The sequence below is a fragment of the Aythya fuligula genome, chromosome 9 (genome assembly GCF_009819795.1).
Source record: "Aythya fuligula isolate bAytFul2 chromosome 9, bAytFul2.pri, whole genome shotgun sequence".
In the NCBI taxonomy this organism is placed as follows: Eukaryota; Metazoa; Chordata; class Aves; order Anseriformes; family Anatidae; genus Aythya; species Aythya fuligula.
In genome coordinates, this window is record NC_045567.1 from 5,059,566 (window position 1) to 5,077,143 (window position 17,578).

Below are 17,578 nucleotides of genomic sequence, written 5' to 3' on the forward strand. Positions count from 1 at the left end.
TTTAAGCCCACACAAGTATTTTAAAAAGTCTTTCTAATCTTCTACGCTGAAGCTAAAATGAATGAACCGCTTTATTTTCACATTCTGTAGAAGAAATAAAGGTTCACATCAAATCTGATGTCTAAGGAACTACATACACTGACATCAATTTTAAATATAAAATGGACTGAAAGATCAAATGCACTGTTAGACTGCAACCCAATCTTGAGATTGGATTAGAAAAAACAAAAACAAGCAAACAACAAAAAACTATTTCCAAACCATTTGAGTTTCATTTACTATTTACTCAAAAGTGCATTTAGACCCTTAGCAGAATGAAATACTACTTTCTAATTCCTTCTGTATTTGCCGAAGGCAGATTTGTTTTTTCTTAAATCCGCTGCACAATGCACCAAGTGACATACACAGTACCTCAGCAATCTATTAGTTTTCAATGAAACAAAAACCATTTGATCAACATCCATCCTGCGCTGAGTGCAAACAATTCAAGAACCTGCTGATGGAGCACAGATCCGTATTAGAACCTAATACACGATGTGACGCTTCCCTACAGACCTGGCAATTTCCACATTCTGATGCTTCCTTTTCCAACATTTCCAGCTGAAGGCATTAATGCTCTAAATACAAAAATAAATTATACATGTAACTGTATTTCCATTTGACCTGTTACACCAGAATTTACCAAATGTAACAATTTTTCATAGACAGCAGCAGAGGAAATCCATGACGACGACATAACATGAAATACAGCACAAGCCTCATCATTTTACCAGAACTGGAGTAACTACTTAGTAACACTGAACTGCTATGAAACTGTTTTCTATAACCAACGGAAAGTGTTACTTTAAATAATGTATTTCAGAATGCTTTTCAGTAAGAATTTGCAAATCAAACATTTTCCACAATTGCTACATCAAAGCTTCACAAATGCTAGCAGCAGGAACTCCCTCTGCCAGATAAAGCTTGTGCTGTTCAGAATTGCTGTATGCTACCACAAAGCAGTAGTAAGCATCAAGACCTTTAAGTAAAGATAAAACATGAGAATTAACTATTACTAAACTGTTTTAATATTTGCCCCATCACAAAGTTGATAGATGTATGCTTTATCACATTCTCATGTAACCCTGACTAAAATATTCTTTCTAGAAGTATTTTGAAAATAAAATTCACATCTGAAACAAATCTAAAACGTTCTCAATTAAGACAGAAAGATCCCCTATAACTCTTCAAACAATATTCACGTATCTGCAGTAAAACAGAATTGTGACCTTCCCAGAGTAAGAAGTTGGGTGTAATGATCAAACAAGTAACAAACACGACTCTGGCTGACAAATACTTCAAATGTTCGTTTTTGTTTTTGTTTTTTTTTTTTTTTTTTTTTTTTTTTTTTTAAAGTAAAACAGAAACACTAAATAAAAACACAAAATGAGAAGGGAGATTTTTAATGGCACAAAGGGCAGCTAGGCACTGTGTGAGCTGAGGACGTAACTGTCATTATGACTTTAAAAATCCCCCCCAGTAAGATTGGGTTGCAGCTAGCACAGAAGAGGGGTCTTATCAGAGTTTCACAAACAACAGAAGAGCAAACCCAGTGCGTCGCCCAAATCTAACAAGATCACAGAACAGAATTTGTTACAGTCCCTCTGCTAAAAAGTCAAAGTTACAAAGCGCTAAGTGAAATTAACTCTGAATTCTTACTAGCTCTACGCGATTCAGCTACTGGATGGAATGGTCATGCGCTAGTTCAAAAAGGAGTTTCTGTACTTGAGAGATTCTTAGGTGTAATTCCTGCTGTGTTAATATCATCTTCTGTATTAACAGAGATTTAGCTAACACCTGCAGGAGTACCCGCCTTTATACAGAGCTGTGCCATGACCATCTTCTCATTTACAGGTAAAAATAAAAGTAACCATTAGGCACGTGTTAAAGGTGTATTACACAAGCTATAGTGTCAAACATTTTCTCCCTCAGATTTACACAGAAAAATAGCACAGCAGCAAAGAACCTGGTCCCCTGTTCAACAGTGATCTCATTATAAGCATTTTTAATTTACATAATGTCACAACATGAATACCTCCTTATCTTTAAATAATTAGGTAAAAAAGGCCCCCAGTATTACCATTTCTTATATAGCCAAGTTCTCTCTATATACATCCAAATGTTAAAGATACAAATAAAACATTATACAGGATTTATAAATGTTTAAAAACTTGAGGCTTCAGAATCATGGTTTCCCAAAAAGAGTCAGGAAAATCCACAGACTGACAAGGTAGCAGAGAAAACTGGGAAAAAAAAGGAGACAGACACAAGTTTGCTGCCGTAACATTTTACTAAACTTGCCAGTCATCAGGGTGATGTTATCAGAAATAGTAGTTTATGCTGCAAATGAGGAATGGTGGTTTTGTGTGTTGATCTCAAGTGCTGAGACAGGCAATTCAAGTATTTCCTATTTGATCCAAGCTCACCGTAGCAAAGTGGTGCAGAAAAAAGAATTATTTTACATTTTTTCCATACATTCGATCAATGTCCTGTTGATAGTACGCCGTAAGCTCTTTGCGTTTTAGTTTGAACGCGTCTGTCACTAGGCCAGTCTCAGGTGTCCAAGGATCAGGGCTCAAGCGGATTTTTACTGGGATTTCAAACTTCTCCAGATTGGCTGCAAAAATAAAAATAAAAATAAATCACACAACCATTTCTAATGCAAAATGTAAACATAACCATTTCTCTACAATTAACCAAAAAAAAAAAAAAAAACAAACATCACCATATTCTCACCCACAAAAGCATATGATATGACTGAAGAAGTGCTCCACAAATTCCCCATGGTCAGGCTCTAAAAACCCCAGCATGGTCACAAGCAGAGTTACAGGATCTAGCACTGATTATTCTCCAGTTCCCCAGAAACACTGAAATAACCCCCAACGTTTGAGTATCTCTGCTGCTCCCTAACTTCAGAAAAGCCTCAGTGCTTACTTTAAAGCCTGATACTAAAGGGAAAGACAAAAATATAAATCGACACAATATATGTAGAAATGCCTCAGGATTAGATCAAATATTCAATTTCATTGATTTTACCAATCTATTTGCAACAATACAATTCTCTTTAAAATACTTAGTGTTGCACAACAAAGAAAAATAAGGGGATGTTGTACATGAGCTCCACCACAGCAGCTGCTTAGAAAGATTTTGCCTGTACGTTCTATGCCTTGAACGAAAATCTATCAGAGACACAGGGCAAGAAAAAAGCCCTGTTGCAGTACTGAGACTGCATTCTTTGTAAGATGATGTTCCAGTAACAGAATTCTGCAGATATACTACTCAGAGGTTTAAAATATTCACAAGCAATATGGAGGAGAGGTGAAGATTAACAGGACAAAGACTGTTGGAGGTATGAAGTTATCGAGGATAGAAAAGATAAAGGCAAATTGCAAAGAGCTGCAGAAGGACATCACGATACTGTGCGACTGCAAAACAAAACAGCAGAAAACACTCATTGCAGAAAGATATAAAAGAGAATGCAGATGAAAAACAAGTTTAAACTCCGTGACCATTTTAAGAAACATTCTGTCATTGTAACTGACAGCTATTTGTAAAAAGCTCAGTTCTTGGTAATAGGCAAGTGCAAAAAAAACCAAGGCAGAATTATTACATAAGAAAAAGCATCACAGTGTCACTGAATAATTCAGCTCCAGAATAGCTAAATAGACCACAGCCAATTAGCATGAAAAAGATACAGCTGAGGGGAAGTATAATAGACAGAGAAAAGCCCTGACTGCGTTTGTGACTGTTCGCTGGCTCTTCCAAGCCAAGAGCTCAGCCGAATCAAATTAAACTAGCAGATGGCTGGGCTAAAATACACAAAAGGCATTTCTTCACCTTTAACATAGCTGAGCTGTGCAACTCTGCCACGAGATAGCACAGATACGGACGTAACTTTAAAATAGGGCTGAGGAGTTAATGAAGAGAAGCCTACTGAAAACCATTAGCTACAAGGACTCTGCTTTCTGTTTAGGAAATCCCTCAGACAAATCACTGGAGGCTAGGAGAGCCCACTTCACGGTGGACTTTTTTCCCCAATCACCTACCCAGAGATATGTAGCATGTAAGGCTGCCCGATACCCACCACAGACGTATCGAGAAGATACTACAGGAAATCCTGAGCAGCATCAGACACACATAGAGAGGGAACTGAGCTATGCTTGATGTATTTGCCCGGTACTTACATTCTTTGCTTAGGTATTGGCCACAGTAAGACAGAGAAGTTACAAGACTACACCAACCAAAAGAACTGACCCCGTTCTGTGACCTACCCACATTTCTTCTTTTTGTTGTTGCTGTTGTTGGGTTTTGTATGAGAACTTCTCTTCATTTATGTTCTCATGCAACATAGTAAAATACACATGCACCAGGACGTATTTTCAGGGCACATGCTTATCCATTTCACAGACATCACTGTCCACAAGGCTAATATTTACCACCCAGCCACTCACCTGCCATGGCAGCCTCCGCTAGCACCTTCAGTACCTCCTTCTCCATCTCAGGACTGTTACAGATCTCTTCCCAGGTTCCTTTAAATCCTTTCTTTCGAGCCAGTTCTACAAGCTCCTTTTGATTTGGCACAACAAATCCAATGACATAAGAATGGAAACTGAGAAGTACATGTATTTTAGTATGAATTTTGTAACGTTAACAACTCTTTATAAACAATGTTTCATGTTGAGGGGGGGTACAGTTCACACAGTTGTTACTCTTAAGAGCTGATTTTTGTTCACCTGGTAATCTTTCTGAAGTAGCACACAAATTACCTTTGCCTGCTTCAAAATAAGTAGAAAGAGAAGCTACTTACCTTACAGCAACTGGATTGCTTCAAGGTGTGCTGTCTATATGCATATTCCACTGTGCCTCATGCTCAAGGCTTTGGGGAAGCAGTACCCACACGATGTCAATGTGCCCTGCCTCTCCTCATGTTTTGCATCCCGGTATGAAGACTGGAGTGCGGCTTCCCTACCTCAGTTTCCTCTCAACTGCAGAATCCAGTTACTGTAGAGGAGTAGAGGACTGCAGTGAAGAGGGGTTGGAGAGCAGGTTGTGGAATAAGCATATGCACAACACATCTCAAAGAACGCCTGCGTCTGTAAGGGAAGTGACTTCTCTTTCTCTTTCAAGTGATTGTCCATACGCTCACGCTACTGCTGGCACTCTTTGCCTACTTCTGATATACCTGGAATGGATGAAGCTGTGACCTCTAAATATTTGGAATACACAGATTTGAAGCACAATCTGCCCTGAAATGAGTAACCAAGGCTTTTGAGATGGAGTAAAGTAGATCTAATTCATTCACCTGCTTTGAAGCAAGATCAGCCCCATCTAAAAGATGTTTAACCCATTCTTGAGCATTACAAACACATCACTGCTCTCACCATTGGAAAGCTGTTTCTCATGGCTATCCTGGCTTTTCCTTTCTGCAGTTTACATCAGTTGTATTGCCATACAGCCAGCACTCAGATGTTCTTCTCCTTTCCACAGAAGTTAGGTATTCTTTCACATACTGTTACTAATTTTTCCCCCTTCTTAGCTTTCTAGTCTTCCTGCCTTTCTTAATTTTCTTTAGGATTTTAAGTAATGCCCCTTCCTTGCAAGTCATGCCTCATAGAGCTGGGACCAGATGTTTCCGTTTCCTCTGGGACTCTTTTCAAGAGGTTCACCTTTTCTGAAGCGTTGTGTATGGAACCGAAACCCTTTAATGTTTATTAGAGAAAAAAGATCATTGTGCATCTGATTACGCCATATTATCCAATTTATCTGCATAAAACAGCACAGCACTTGCAGACCCGTATCAGTTCCTACTCAACTGCTACCATCTGGTGGTTCTTTATCCTGTACATTTAGGTGTACAATTTACATATCTTCTCCCTTAAACTGACTTTTTTTTAAGCAGTATCTCCATCCAGTCAAGCTCACTCTGAATTCTAATTCTGTCCTCCACTGTACCTACCTAACCCATCTACAGACTTATAAAGTCATTTCAGCTCTCTCTTCCACCACACAGTTCACGCAAAAAATACTGAACCATACCCCTAGTATGGAGATTACTTTAGTTTATCTTTCAAGGACTGTAAGATAATTTTAACATACTAATTCTAAAAACTCTTTTGGTCAATATAAGCTGTTTTTTTTTCTTTTGTCACTGATCTGAATTACATATGACAGCAGTTGTGAAGACTGCATTAAAGTCCATCACAAACGTAGGCTCCTCTGGCATCACCTGCTGACAAGCTTTGTCTGTTGGCTGGCTCCAAACTAATCTTAGTTTTCTAATATATTTACAGAAAGACTTCACATTCGCCTCAGTATCACTTACTACTTACATCTCCCCTTCTGTCTTTGCCTCTCTCCCATATGCTGCACCAAACCCTTTGTGACTCCACTTGGCATCTGCTCTGTAATGTGTGTATATTATATATCCAAACACATCCAGATCCTGCTCCCTTCTTGTGTTTGGATACTTCTGCCTAGGATGTCTTTCCATCGCTTACTCTGCAGCCATGTATTTACCTCAGACACGGCTGTTCCTGACTAACCTCTATGCAGAACACAGAGGACTCTGGCACTTCCATCCCTGGCTCCTATGCTCTTCTGACACGTTTAAGGCCATGTTCAGCAATACTTCAGCATCTCCAGGGAAAAGCAGCAAACAGAAGTAATCACTTGGCTGGGTAAGCCTCAAACTTTCAGTTCATCTGAAAATTCCTATGGACAAATGAGTTCATCCAAATACTTTTTTTTTTTTTTTCTCCTGGAAAAAGCCACTTGGAGCTCACAGCCTCTCTGTAGTTCTTCACTTTATTTTTTTCATTTTATAAAAGAGATTTTTGCCAAAGTCTCTCCTACACTAGACATCTTTCCTACCTTTCTGTACTTAAGATCCTATTTGAATACAGCCCTCAGACTTCCCCAGAAGATATCTGCAGTGGTACTGCACGTCTGTACCACCAATTCTGTAAAGTCTGGTCCTTGTATCCCAGAGCCTCCTGCTGAGAACTCATTTTTTTCACCAAGTTTGCCTGTTCCTCAGGTGACTGAACTACTCTGTTTCTTGATATGATGCTTGAGATTCACTGAACATGCTATCTGTCCTAATTTCTAATGGAAGGTTGATCAGCTCTCCTGTCCCAATTCATTTCTTTACAGTCAGCATACCAAACATGGTGGAAACTTGTGAGATGTAAAGAAAAAAAAATGTTTGCAGCAACATGTAACCAGATTTGGCCACAAATTCCTTATCTTGGTAATTCACAAATAACTTTGCAACTAGTAGAGGTAACTAACATTTTATTTTTTCAAACTCCAGTCAGGTGTATATTCCAAATATATGGAGTTGACTGTACAAACACTGTAATATTTAAAAAAAATAAAATCTCAAAACTTTCATAAATGTTAAAGGCAAACGTAACACCATTAAAGAACAAGTATATCTAGAAAGCTGATCTGTTAAAGTTGAACTCTCTTGTTTACTCTACCTACACTCCTATACAGCTCTTCTAGTGCCAAATTCTCTCTCTAAATTATGCTGAACAAAAGCACACAAAAAATAACAGTATGCTTTTGCGACAATGATCTTATGACACAATAAAAAGTGCATCAGTTAAGAAGCTATTATTAGGAAAAGCAATATATATATATATATATTTTTTTTTTTTTGCAAGATTGCTCAGTAAAATGGATGGCTCCCCTACTGAAGTTATGCTACAGACTGACCACAGAAGATATTCCAGTTAGATATTTCAGATATTCCAGTCTTAGTAATTTTAAAACTTCATTGTATTTGAATTATAGTATATAAAGGTATCAACTGTATAAGAATTGATAGTAGAATTACTGAAATTTACAGGTCCTTTAAGTATTCTAGTACACTGTAAATGCTACGTTGACCTGGCAAAATTAACAAAAAATTTGACAGTACAGTTCTAGAATGTATTTCAATCATAGCATGGCAGCAATCAGCATCTGTAGGGGCTTCTTTCTCCATTGATTACAGGGAGTGTTCAGAACATGCATGTAACCTCAGGCAGAGTAAGCAAATATGAGAGACTTGCTCATTAGGTGAAAACCATAATAAAAGCCTAATACCATGAAAGCTTCTCAGCAGCAGTATGTTCAATATGTCTTAGCCTATTTTTATGAAACTGTCAAAACTAAAGTTGTGATGAATACTGTTAGTTAAGAAAAACACAAAGAACCAGGTGAATAGACCGAAAGTTAATTTACTATTACTAGTGAGCAATTCTCTGGTGTGTTTGTTCTGGCTTCCTTCAAAGTTAAGTGGGACTTATTTTGAATGTATATTATATTGAATAGAATATTTCTGATCACTCAGATGCTCCAGAATGACCTTCCAAACTTCAAAATGACTGTGTTTTCTCTCCAGTTTCAAGGCTTCTGCTGGTGTTCTGCATGGACACAAAGCAGCTTCTGAGGTGTTGGGGTTTTGTTTTCAATCCCCTCCTTCCTCTGAAGAACAGCTCACAGCTGAATACAGCGAGGAGCAAGGTCCACTAGGGCTTCTATAGGTAATATCTCTAAAGTGCTTGAGTGATGTCTGTTATGAATGCAGTTAGCCTTCAAAGCTCAGCTGCTTTTCAGGTTGGGAAAAAGGGAGTGAAAGACTCATTCTTGGCATTTCCAAGAAACAGTGGATATAGTTCAGATGTTTAGTTTTGATAAAGAAAGCTATTCCTTTGTATATTAAATAAAATCCTTTTCCAATGAGTTAAAAAAATCCATACTTTGAAGAAAAACATTTTGCATGTGACTTCAGCAGGATAGGCAAAGAATATAGCAACATCAAAACATCAGCTGCCTCTTACCTGCTTGCATATGCACAAATATTATCTACCAGTGGAAGATTCTTTAGAGCTGCTTCTACTTTGCCAAGAGAGACGTATTCTCCTGCCTGAAGTTTTACAAGGTCTTTTTTACGATCTATCGAGAAAAGAAAAATAAATGTTAATTATGCAACACAAAAGTTTAGGCATTGAATTTATACTTTTCTGAAATGTTTAAATGTCAAAAGGAATGCTGACTCATGTTTGGTAAATGTACCAGAAACAGTTAATAGCAGATTTCCAGACTTCAATCTCATCAACCTGTCCTTCGCTTAAACACGAGCCGCACTTCAATTCTATGCATTTCCTGCCTTTAAACAGTATCTCCTATATTGTAGCACTAGCAAGTGAACGGAAGACAACTAGGGTTATGTAAAAAACAGAGTTTGGCTAGAAGCACGCGTTTTGTGCTGTCTGGTCCAGATGCCTGAGGCAGCAGATGCAGCATTTGGTGACATTTTGCTATTTATTCCTAGGCTAAATCCATATTTGAAGTGCAACTGTCCATCTGTTATTTGAAACACAACAATTGAAACTGAAAATTCAGCCCAAATTACTTGAGCTTATTGTATGTAGACACAAAGTCAAGGTGACTATAGCACTGTACCACTCAGCTGTGACAGCAGCCAGAAATACCTCTCCTTTGCTATATGCCTGTGTAAGTGTTCAAACACGCAAAGTTGTTTTTTGGATTTTACCTGTTTGACCAGGGAAAGGCAGCTGCAATGGGACCTAAGATTTTACTCATTTAATAAAACAAGTAAGCTTAGTTTTCAGAATTAAAGAGCATGCTGAATCATCCACTGACTTCAAGAGAGACACTTGGCAGTCTATAAAGCACCTATTTTTGTGCCTACTGATGTCAAAGCATTAGGAGACTATCACAGTCTTATGAGTAACATCTTTACCTTAGAATATCCTTCCCTTAGTTACTTTATGATGAAGGAATACTTGTATTGTAAAAAACGGTAAGATTTAAAAATAATAATAATTCCTGAGAACACATTTATCAAACTTCACACTTACAAAGTTATTAAATCTAAGACCACTTTTCTAGCTCAAGTTAGCCTACATATAACTACTTACTACTCGCTAGCAGACTGGAGTCAATGTTCAGACCGTTTTGAAAGGAACCAAATGTTTAAAAAATAGCTTTAAAGAGCACATGATTATGTTTATATATTAAGATAAGAACTTTCTTAGGATAAATCACAGGATTTTGGACTGCATGGCAAGATATGTAGATTTTTATTTTTATTTTTTTGTTAACTACAGTATTTAGCAGCCCTGAAAATAATCTGTTTTTATGTGTTTACCTGAATCTGTGAACTCACCAATTATTTTTAGACATCCATCTTGATGAAACTCTCCAATGTCTCCAGTATGAAGCCACCTCTGCCCATTCTCATCAATAGTGAAATCCTTTTTGGTTCGTCCTTCATTTTTATAGTAGCCCACAGTCACATTTTGACCCCCAATAAGAATCTCACCTCTAGGATATGGTTTATCAGTGTTGTAATATCCACCTGAAAATAGTTTTTCTTAAGTTAGAAGGAATTAAAAATACATTCCAAAGCAAGAATTCCTATCACTGTTACTATTTAAATACAAAAAAATTAATAAGCCCTTAGCCATCACTTGAAAAAACACTTAGTCACCACTTGAAAATACTGCCTGAATAATAAAGTAAGAGAAGAGCTGGTTCCATTTCTTTTCAGCATATAAGCAGCTGCTTAAGATATGTGTTTGCAAACAATGAAATTCACAAGCATGTGGAGGGCAGATGCCACACCTATGCATTTTTTATTTATTTTTGTCAGGAGTAACATGCTTTATAAGCTTCACACAGGCTCAAAAAGAAAAAAATCATCTTGTGTTTTAGAAAGAAAAACTACCAAAATCTAAGGTCTCATATTAGCCCCAGAACTCCCTCAAGTATTATGTGGTTCTACTCTGCAATACATAAAAGCCTACCTTAGAAGAAATAGTCTAAACACACTTCACATTTTATTAATTGTATTTTATACAGCATCCATTAAGCTACCTTTCCATATGTCAGTCTTATTTTATTAATATTATGAAGTCTATTAAAAAATTTCTTAATGACAACAGAAGGTATTGTGCATAGATTTCAGTTAAAGTCTACTGAAACCAACTCCAAGATGCATCATACAAGACTTACAACCTCTCCTGCAAGACTACTACTCCAAACTTGAAAAAGGTGCAATGCTGTATACACTTAAACAATAGGCATTTGAAGTGACTGAAATAAACAAAAAAGTATTGGCAAAAAAAGCCATAATATAACCTAATCAAAACACTATTGATGTGTTGATAGCTTCTGTCTAGATACATTTACATATAAAAATCAGAGGCATTTATTTTACTTTTTCCCCCTCCAAGATCAAATGTATATAGGCTCAAATGTATATAGGTAAAAGTAGGATTTAAAAAAATAAAAAGGCAAGAAACAGTCTTCTAATTAGTACTACTAAGCAAAACCCTACATAAAACTAGCCATATGTCTTGCAAATGCACTATAATTTAATCATATAAATTCTTACCTTCTTCCCAGTTCATTAATTTGATTTCACAGCAGACCAAAGGTGCTCCCACTCTTCCTGTAGTGTAATCCCAAACTAAAATTAAAATAAAAAGTATTTTTCAATAAATAAATAAATAAAATCACCAAAACTGACAAGAAAAATCTTTGTCATCATGCACTTCATTTAGTGAAAATTAACTACTTATTTCTGAAGTTTAACGTTAATGTACACAATAGAACTTCCAAAAATACCAGTGGATGTATCAATGTAATACAGATGAATTCCTCATCCTGCACTAAAGTAGATGGCTATATTTACAGATAGCTCCAGCCACATCAACACAGCTCTGACTCTGTGTCCACATGGATCACACTGTAGAAACAGCACAACTTTTAATAGTGCTTGCTCGACTTTGAAATAAGCAACAGTATTTCATAGCAATTCAGAGATTCAGCATTTTGATTCACTTTCCTGGTTTCAATCCCCAGTGCTTCTGCATCCAGGCACCTTCCCAAATTACTAGAGTGATTTTTTTCCGCCTCCAAAACTACTGAAGAAGCCGTTACCAAAGACCTCCTGGAATAAAAGCCACATCCCAATAGTCTGCGGATGACTAAGGAACGATACATGTTCTACAATCTAGCATAATCGCAATGAACATCAGATATTTTTCATATGACTCCTAGCTGTATCGCACCACTGACAAAAACCAGCAGCTCTGTTTTTGCCACTGAATACGAGTGGAATTTTAGGATTAAAAAGCAACTGTAACCATGAAGTTCCATGTTATATAAAGCTAAAATTCAGCACAGGTTTTTGTATTCATTCTTTTTTTTTTTTTTTTTCCTAACGTCTCAATATGCTCACCAAAATTAATGCTTTATTCAGTTCAACTAGTAAGCACAATACTGCCAAGATCTCATTCACGCTCTTAATAGTTTCTCAATTACAAATGAGAACATTGATTTTATATGTACCCCATGAGCTTTAGCACAACAAGTGAAACCTAGTACTCCTACTGTTTCATAAATTTTTTGATTAACAGCATTTCCTAATTATGTTTTAAGGCAAAAACCAAATGAAGGGACTGTCAAAGATTATCCCCACAGAGCACTCAGCAAGGATGCAGCTACACCAACCTTCAGTGATGGTTCCAGCTCCAGCTGATTCAGTTAGTCCATACCCCTGTCCTACAGGGCAACAGAAACAAATGTTCATAAATCGCTGGGTTGCTGCAGAGAGTGGAGCTCCTCCACAAAGCAGGATGCGAATTTTTCCACCTAGCAGCATTCGTACTTTCCGGAAAATAAGGCTAAAATACAAAGATGAGAATATGAATTTGTTGCTTAAAAACAAAAGAGCACCTGATCTTGTATTTAAGCTTTAAGTTTCATCCATCTTCATATAAACTTCAGAAAACCTTGCAGGAGCACATTTAAAGATTTTCCATAAAAAACAACATTTCAAAAAATTATTTCTACATTCTGACTTGAAGATGGATTAAATATTTTGAAAGCACAGTCTCAGTAAGATGGTAAAGTTGTGATTTTTTCTTCAAAAATATTTCACATGAACTATAGATTTTGTAATTACCCTTTAGTCTGACTTCTGTGAAAATGTAAAGACTGCAAATATCTATAGCTTTCCTATCTTACCCAAGAACTGTGTAAACTCATCACTAAAGCCCTGATGAACATAATGCAATGAATGTAAATCAGCTTCAAGTTACATAAGTCTTTTAAATTATATCAGTAAATATTTAAAGCCATCTCACAAACTACAGATTTGTAGTTTCAATTTACAATTCATTACAGGCCTGTTCATGTTTTATTCCAAGGATGAACGTTAAAACAAAGAAAAGCATAAAAATTAGATACTGGTCATGTAGTAAGATTTTGATAAGTATTTTCTGATACCATTAAGAAAAAAGTTGAAATTACCTATCGCAAAGCGGGGTAGTGTAACCTTTGGAAATCTGCTCCATTTTGTAATTGTAGGCCAATATAAATAGATTCCGCTGGAAACTTGTCATTTCATTCACTTTATTCATGACATTTTTGTAGATCCGATCCATAATTTCCTGGTTATAAAAAGAAAAACTTAAACTCAAAGCAAGAGAAATCTTAAATTCAGTACAATAAAAAGGAAACAATCTAGAAAACCTAATGTAGGTCAGATGACCGACCACTCCCAGTTGCATTCGCTTCCACTACTAAAAAATAGCAAGATGCTCATATAAAGGAGGAAAGCAGAAATCTGAGCAGAAGCACTATTCAACCCCAAGCTCCCTACTGCTAACTATCCTTGTTCAATGAAGTATTACACGGGTATGAGTCCATTTCTCTTCACTACCACTGGATGCTCACTTCAAAAATTAGTGTGAAAGCCAGCACATTGCTTGCTAAACAGGCAAACACGATCTTTAACATATTACAAGGTGGAAACCTATTTTCTCTTCCCAGATAAGGTCTAATAAGGTAAAGAGAAGCCTGTGTCAAGGACTGTTTTTATTACATTGTGACTGTTTTCACATCATGTACATATTATTCCATAAGGTTTATATCTTTTTGCATACATGTGATTTAAAAACAGCGATCAGGAAGAGAGTACATATCATAAACATATAAATACACAGCATGTATGTACATAACCACACACACTTTTTATTATGATGAACAGATTACTGAAGTGCCAGTCTAATCCTCTATCCTATTTAAATCCTAATTAAATTTCTTCCAAGTTTGACACTCACGTGATGTATGTTTATCTTCAACATATAAATAAGTACCAAATATATTATTTTAAGCCAGCTTAAAAAATATTTTAAATGATCATTGCATTTATTTTACTGATAAAATTTGAATGATGAGTTTTATTTTTAACCGGTTATAACATTCTTTAGTTACTTACAGGAACAGCTGCCATTAGTGTTGGTTTAAGTGTAGTAACATCACCTTTGCTTCCTTTCTTTATTTTAGAGGACTAAAATGAAGAACAAGTTTACTAGCAGACATATTCAAGACTTTTGACATAAGAAACAACATAGCACATCTTCCAATCATTGTTATTTGAATTCTAATTTAAACAAATAACTGATACTCTGTTTCACAAGTTGTAGAAATGGAAATGTATTGCAATATCAAACAAACACACCGTATATATATACATACATATATATATATATATATATACACACACACACACACCCAAATAAGGTCTGACACAAGTAATTTTCTAATACATGGGCTTATATCAACACTGTACCTGGTCAGCTAATGTCTGTGGTGAAGAGTAACCGATGCGGCATCCATGAGACAGACACACGAGCTCAGCACTCAGTTCCAGAACATGGGCAAGAGGCAAATAGCCAATATAGATGTCTTTTTCCCTGTAAAAAAATGTTAAGAAATAGGCTTATACCACACCATTAGAGTCAATAAGCTAAATTTATACAAAGCTTACTGAAGAACTAGAAAAGTGGAAGAATGCATTTGAGCTTATGAACGTATTTCAAATACGATGGACTTTGTTTCAAAGCTCTTTTATTACATACTGTAGGTTTATGGCATGAATGAAGTGTGATGTTTTCTCATCCCAAGACAATTAACCGTGTGTTATGGTTGCAAAGGCAGCTCTGTGGACAAGATTAAAAACTGCACCAAACAGAAAGAAACCACAGAATTTAACACTAACCAAAGGAAGTACTGCTTAAGGTAGCTTTCAACCACTCTACTGCAAGGCGGCCTCACAGGCTTTTGTGTCCCGGTCTTGCCCACATACAGAAGATGAGAGAGACAGCACATGGAGCAATCATGTCATTTAATGCAGTACTGGAAGATGCTCAGACATCAGTGCACAGTGTGATGCGTCAAAGACAAAGCAACATAAAACTGTTAATATTTTTCACAATAATTCATCTAAAATTATATGCAGCTACCCAACTTCTTTATTTTTGTTAAGTAATTGTTGGTACGTACCCCAGATTTGGGATCCTTTCAGCCATTCCAGTTATACCAGCAATTATGTTGCAATGGGAGATCATTACTCCTTTGGGAATTCCTGTGGATCCACTTGTGTACATGATCACTGCAATATCTGAGGGTACAGGCCTGGCCTGCTGTTTGTTCCCTGTAATTGTCATTAAAAACAGAATATATGACATGCGGAAAGCCTATCAGATTGAGAGATCTTACACGCTAACATATTATAGCAATTGTTCTAATATAACATGACTATTGACATTACATTTTACTTTCATTTGAAAAGTCTGCGGGCAAGCTTAAGTGCCTTCAAAAAGAGCAGGGATTTCTTTGTGTGAGCTGAGCAATACTTCCAGCGATTGCCCTAGCCTAGGAAACAACTTGGTTCCTGTTACGTTTCCTGTATTCCTGCCGAAGACAGAAAAATGGGCAGATCCTCAACTTCTCCAAAACGCCAGAGCTCCATATGCTTATGAAGCTATGCTGCAGTGGTTCCAAGCTGGCACAAGGCAAATCCGTATTTGCAAAGCTACTTTGTCATGCACTTGCAGCACAGAAGTCACATGCTGCCTCATCAAAGCGCTCACAGCAAGGCTCTGCTGGGCCAACATGACCTCCAATTTCTATAAATATTCAAGTTCAATAGCTTTAACAGGATTAAAGCATTTTTAAATACTTGCACCGAAAGCAAGAAAATATGAAAACAATTGCGTGTACTCAGAGGAAAAACTACATAATGTACAATACATGTGGCAAAGCACACACTGAATGAGAACAGTGAAAGCATATTTCCCACTCACTGAACCCTGTCCATCCTGTGCAATGACCGGCAGAGAGGAAACGACTTAACAAGAACCTCATTGATTTAATGTAACAAGCAGAACATGCTTGACCATAAAAAATTTCTTGTAGTATTCCATAATTTATGAGCGGTTAACTCAACAGAGGTAACGTTCCTTTATTGTATGCAATGCTTGAAAGACCGGAGGAAGAAGGATTAGACACCTTGTTACCCAGCAAATCCATTAAAAAGCCTCAAGGAGCTAATGAGTTGTAGCCATAATTTATTCTATTGCTGTTGATTCTATGATTCAATGCCTTCTTAAACAATTTTAATAGTAAACAAAATCGGTACATCAAAAAGGGAAAGCAATCTTTTTTTAAAAAAACTGAGAGGTTATCATGTTGGCAGCACAATTGCTATTCCCCTAAACTTCAACAGCAGGCAGATTAAACTCCCAGCCCACTCCTAAAACAAAATTCATTGCAACATTCACGTGCCTTCAATGATTAGAAGACTGAAATCACAAAGAACAAGAACAAAAGCAACAATTGAATATAATGAAACCTTAAGATACTAGATTTAGCAGCCCTTCAGTGCTAAGAGTAAAAGACTTTGTTATGACAAGTTAGTTAAAACACCTTCTGAAATTCTTTATTTCTAATTCTAAGAATGTTACATCGTTTGGAAATAAATTTCAAGAAAATTACATAGTAGATTGAGACTATTAGTCTTACAATAGCTGTGACCAAGTTCTACCCGGTTTAAATAGCTATTTTACATTTTGTTATTTGCGGATTTAACAGTATCGTATTACTGATGCCTTTTGCTTTTTATAAATGCAGAAGTATTTCTTCTGTGTATTCCAAATAACTTGTTTTTAATTCATCATTCATAAGAATGCATGCTAGATTTCTATCCTGGTCTAAATAGATATGCTAAAAATTATTCTTTGACATACATGACACTTGCTTGTGGAGAACATGGTTTTTATTAAAAGCATTTTATCCACTGCATAATTTTCTGACGTGCAATCTTCCCAAATTTACTCAACAGGGTCAGAGTAGGACAATAATTTACATGATCCAAATGGAAAGAAAAGATAACCTACCAGTATCTGCCTTGGCACCCATGGCTTGCACGGAAGCCATGGTGTGAACAATGACACCCTTGGGAAACTCTGACCATGTTGTTGGTTTGCCATCCACTGTAATAATATGTCGCAGCAGTGGAACTTGAGAAACAATTTCCTGTGGAAATTCAGACATCAATCATGAAATTTGTGCCAACAAGAAAAAAAGAAGTTTATCTATTACACACATTAAAAAAGACAAAATATTTGAACATTTACAGTATCAGAGGATAAACCTATCTAGCTCAAACAGC

At 36.5% G+C, this 17,578-nt stretch overlaps 1 protein-coding gene across 1 annotated transcript in view; it reads right to left on the bottom strand.

The window, feature by feature from the left end:
• Positions 1-1,390: 1,390 nt before the first annotated feature.
• ACSL3 (acyl-CoA synthetase long chain family member 3) overlaps positions 1,391-17,578 on the bottom strand; it is a 44,095-nt gene continuing 27,907 nt past the window's right edge. The window contains exons 6-16 of the mRNA XM_032192991.1: positions 17,304-17,442; positions 15,409-15,559; positions 14,696-14,819; positions 14,342-14,413; positions 13,372-13,511; positions 12,571-12,743; positions 11,450-11,524; positions 10,220-10,411; positions 8,868-8,982; positions 4,491-4,648; positions 1,391-2,656 (exon numbers count right to left, since the gene is read on the bottom strand). Coding sequence (XP_032048882.1) covers positions 2,493-2,656; positions 4,491-4,648; positions 8,868-8,982; positions 10,220-10,411; positions 11,450-11,524; positions 12,571-12,743; positions 13,372-13,511; positions 14,342-14,413; positions 14,696-14,819; positions 15,409-15,559; positions 17,304-17,442 — 1,503 coding nt within the window. The 3' untranslated portion in view covers positions 1,391-2,492. The remainder of the gene's footprint in view (positions 2,657-4,490; positions 4,649-8,867; positions 8,983-10,219; positions 10,412-11,449; positions 11,525-12,570; positions 12,744-13,371; positions 13,512-14,341; positions 14,414-14,695; positions 14,820-15,408; positions 15,560-17,303; positions 17,443-17,578) is intronic.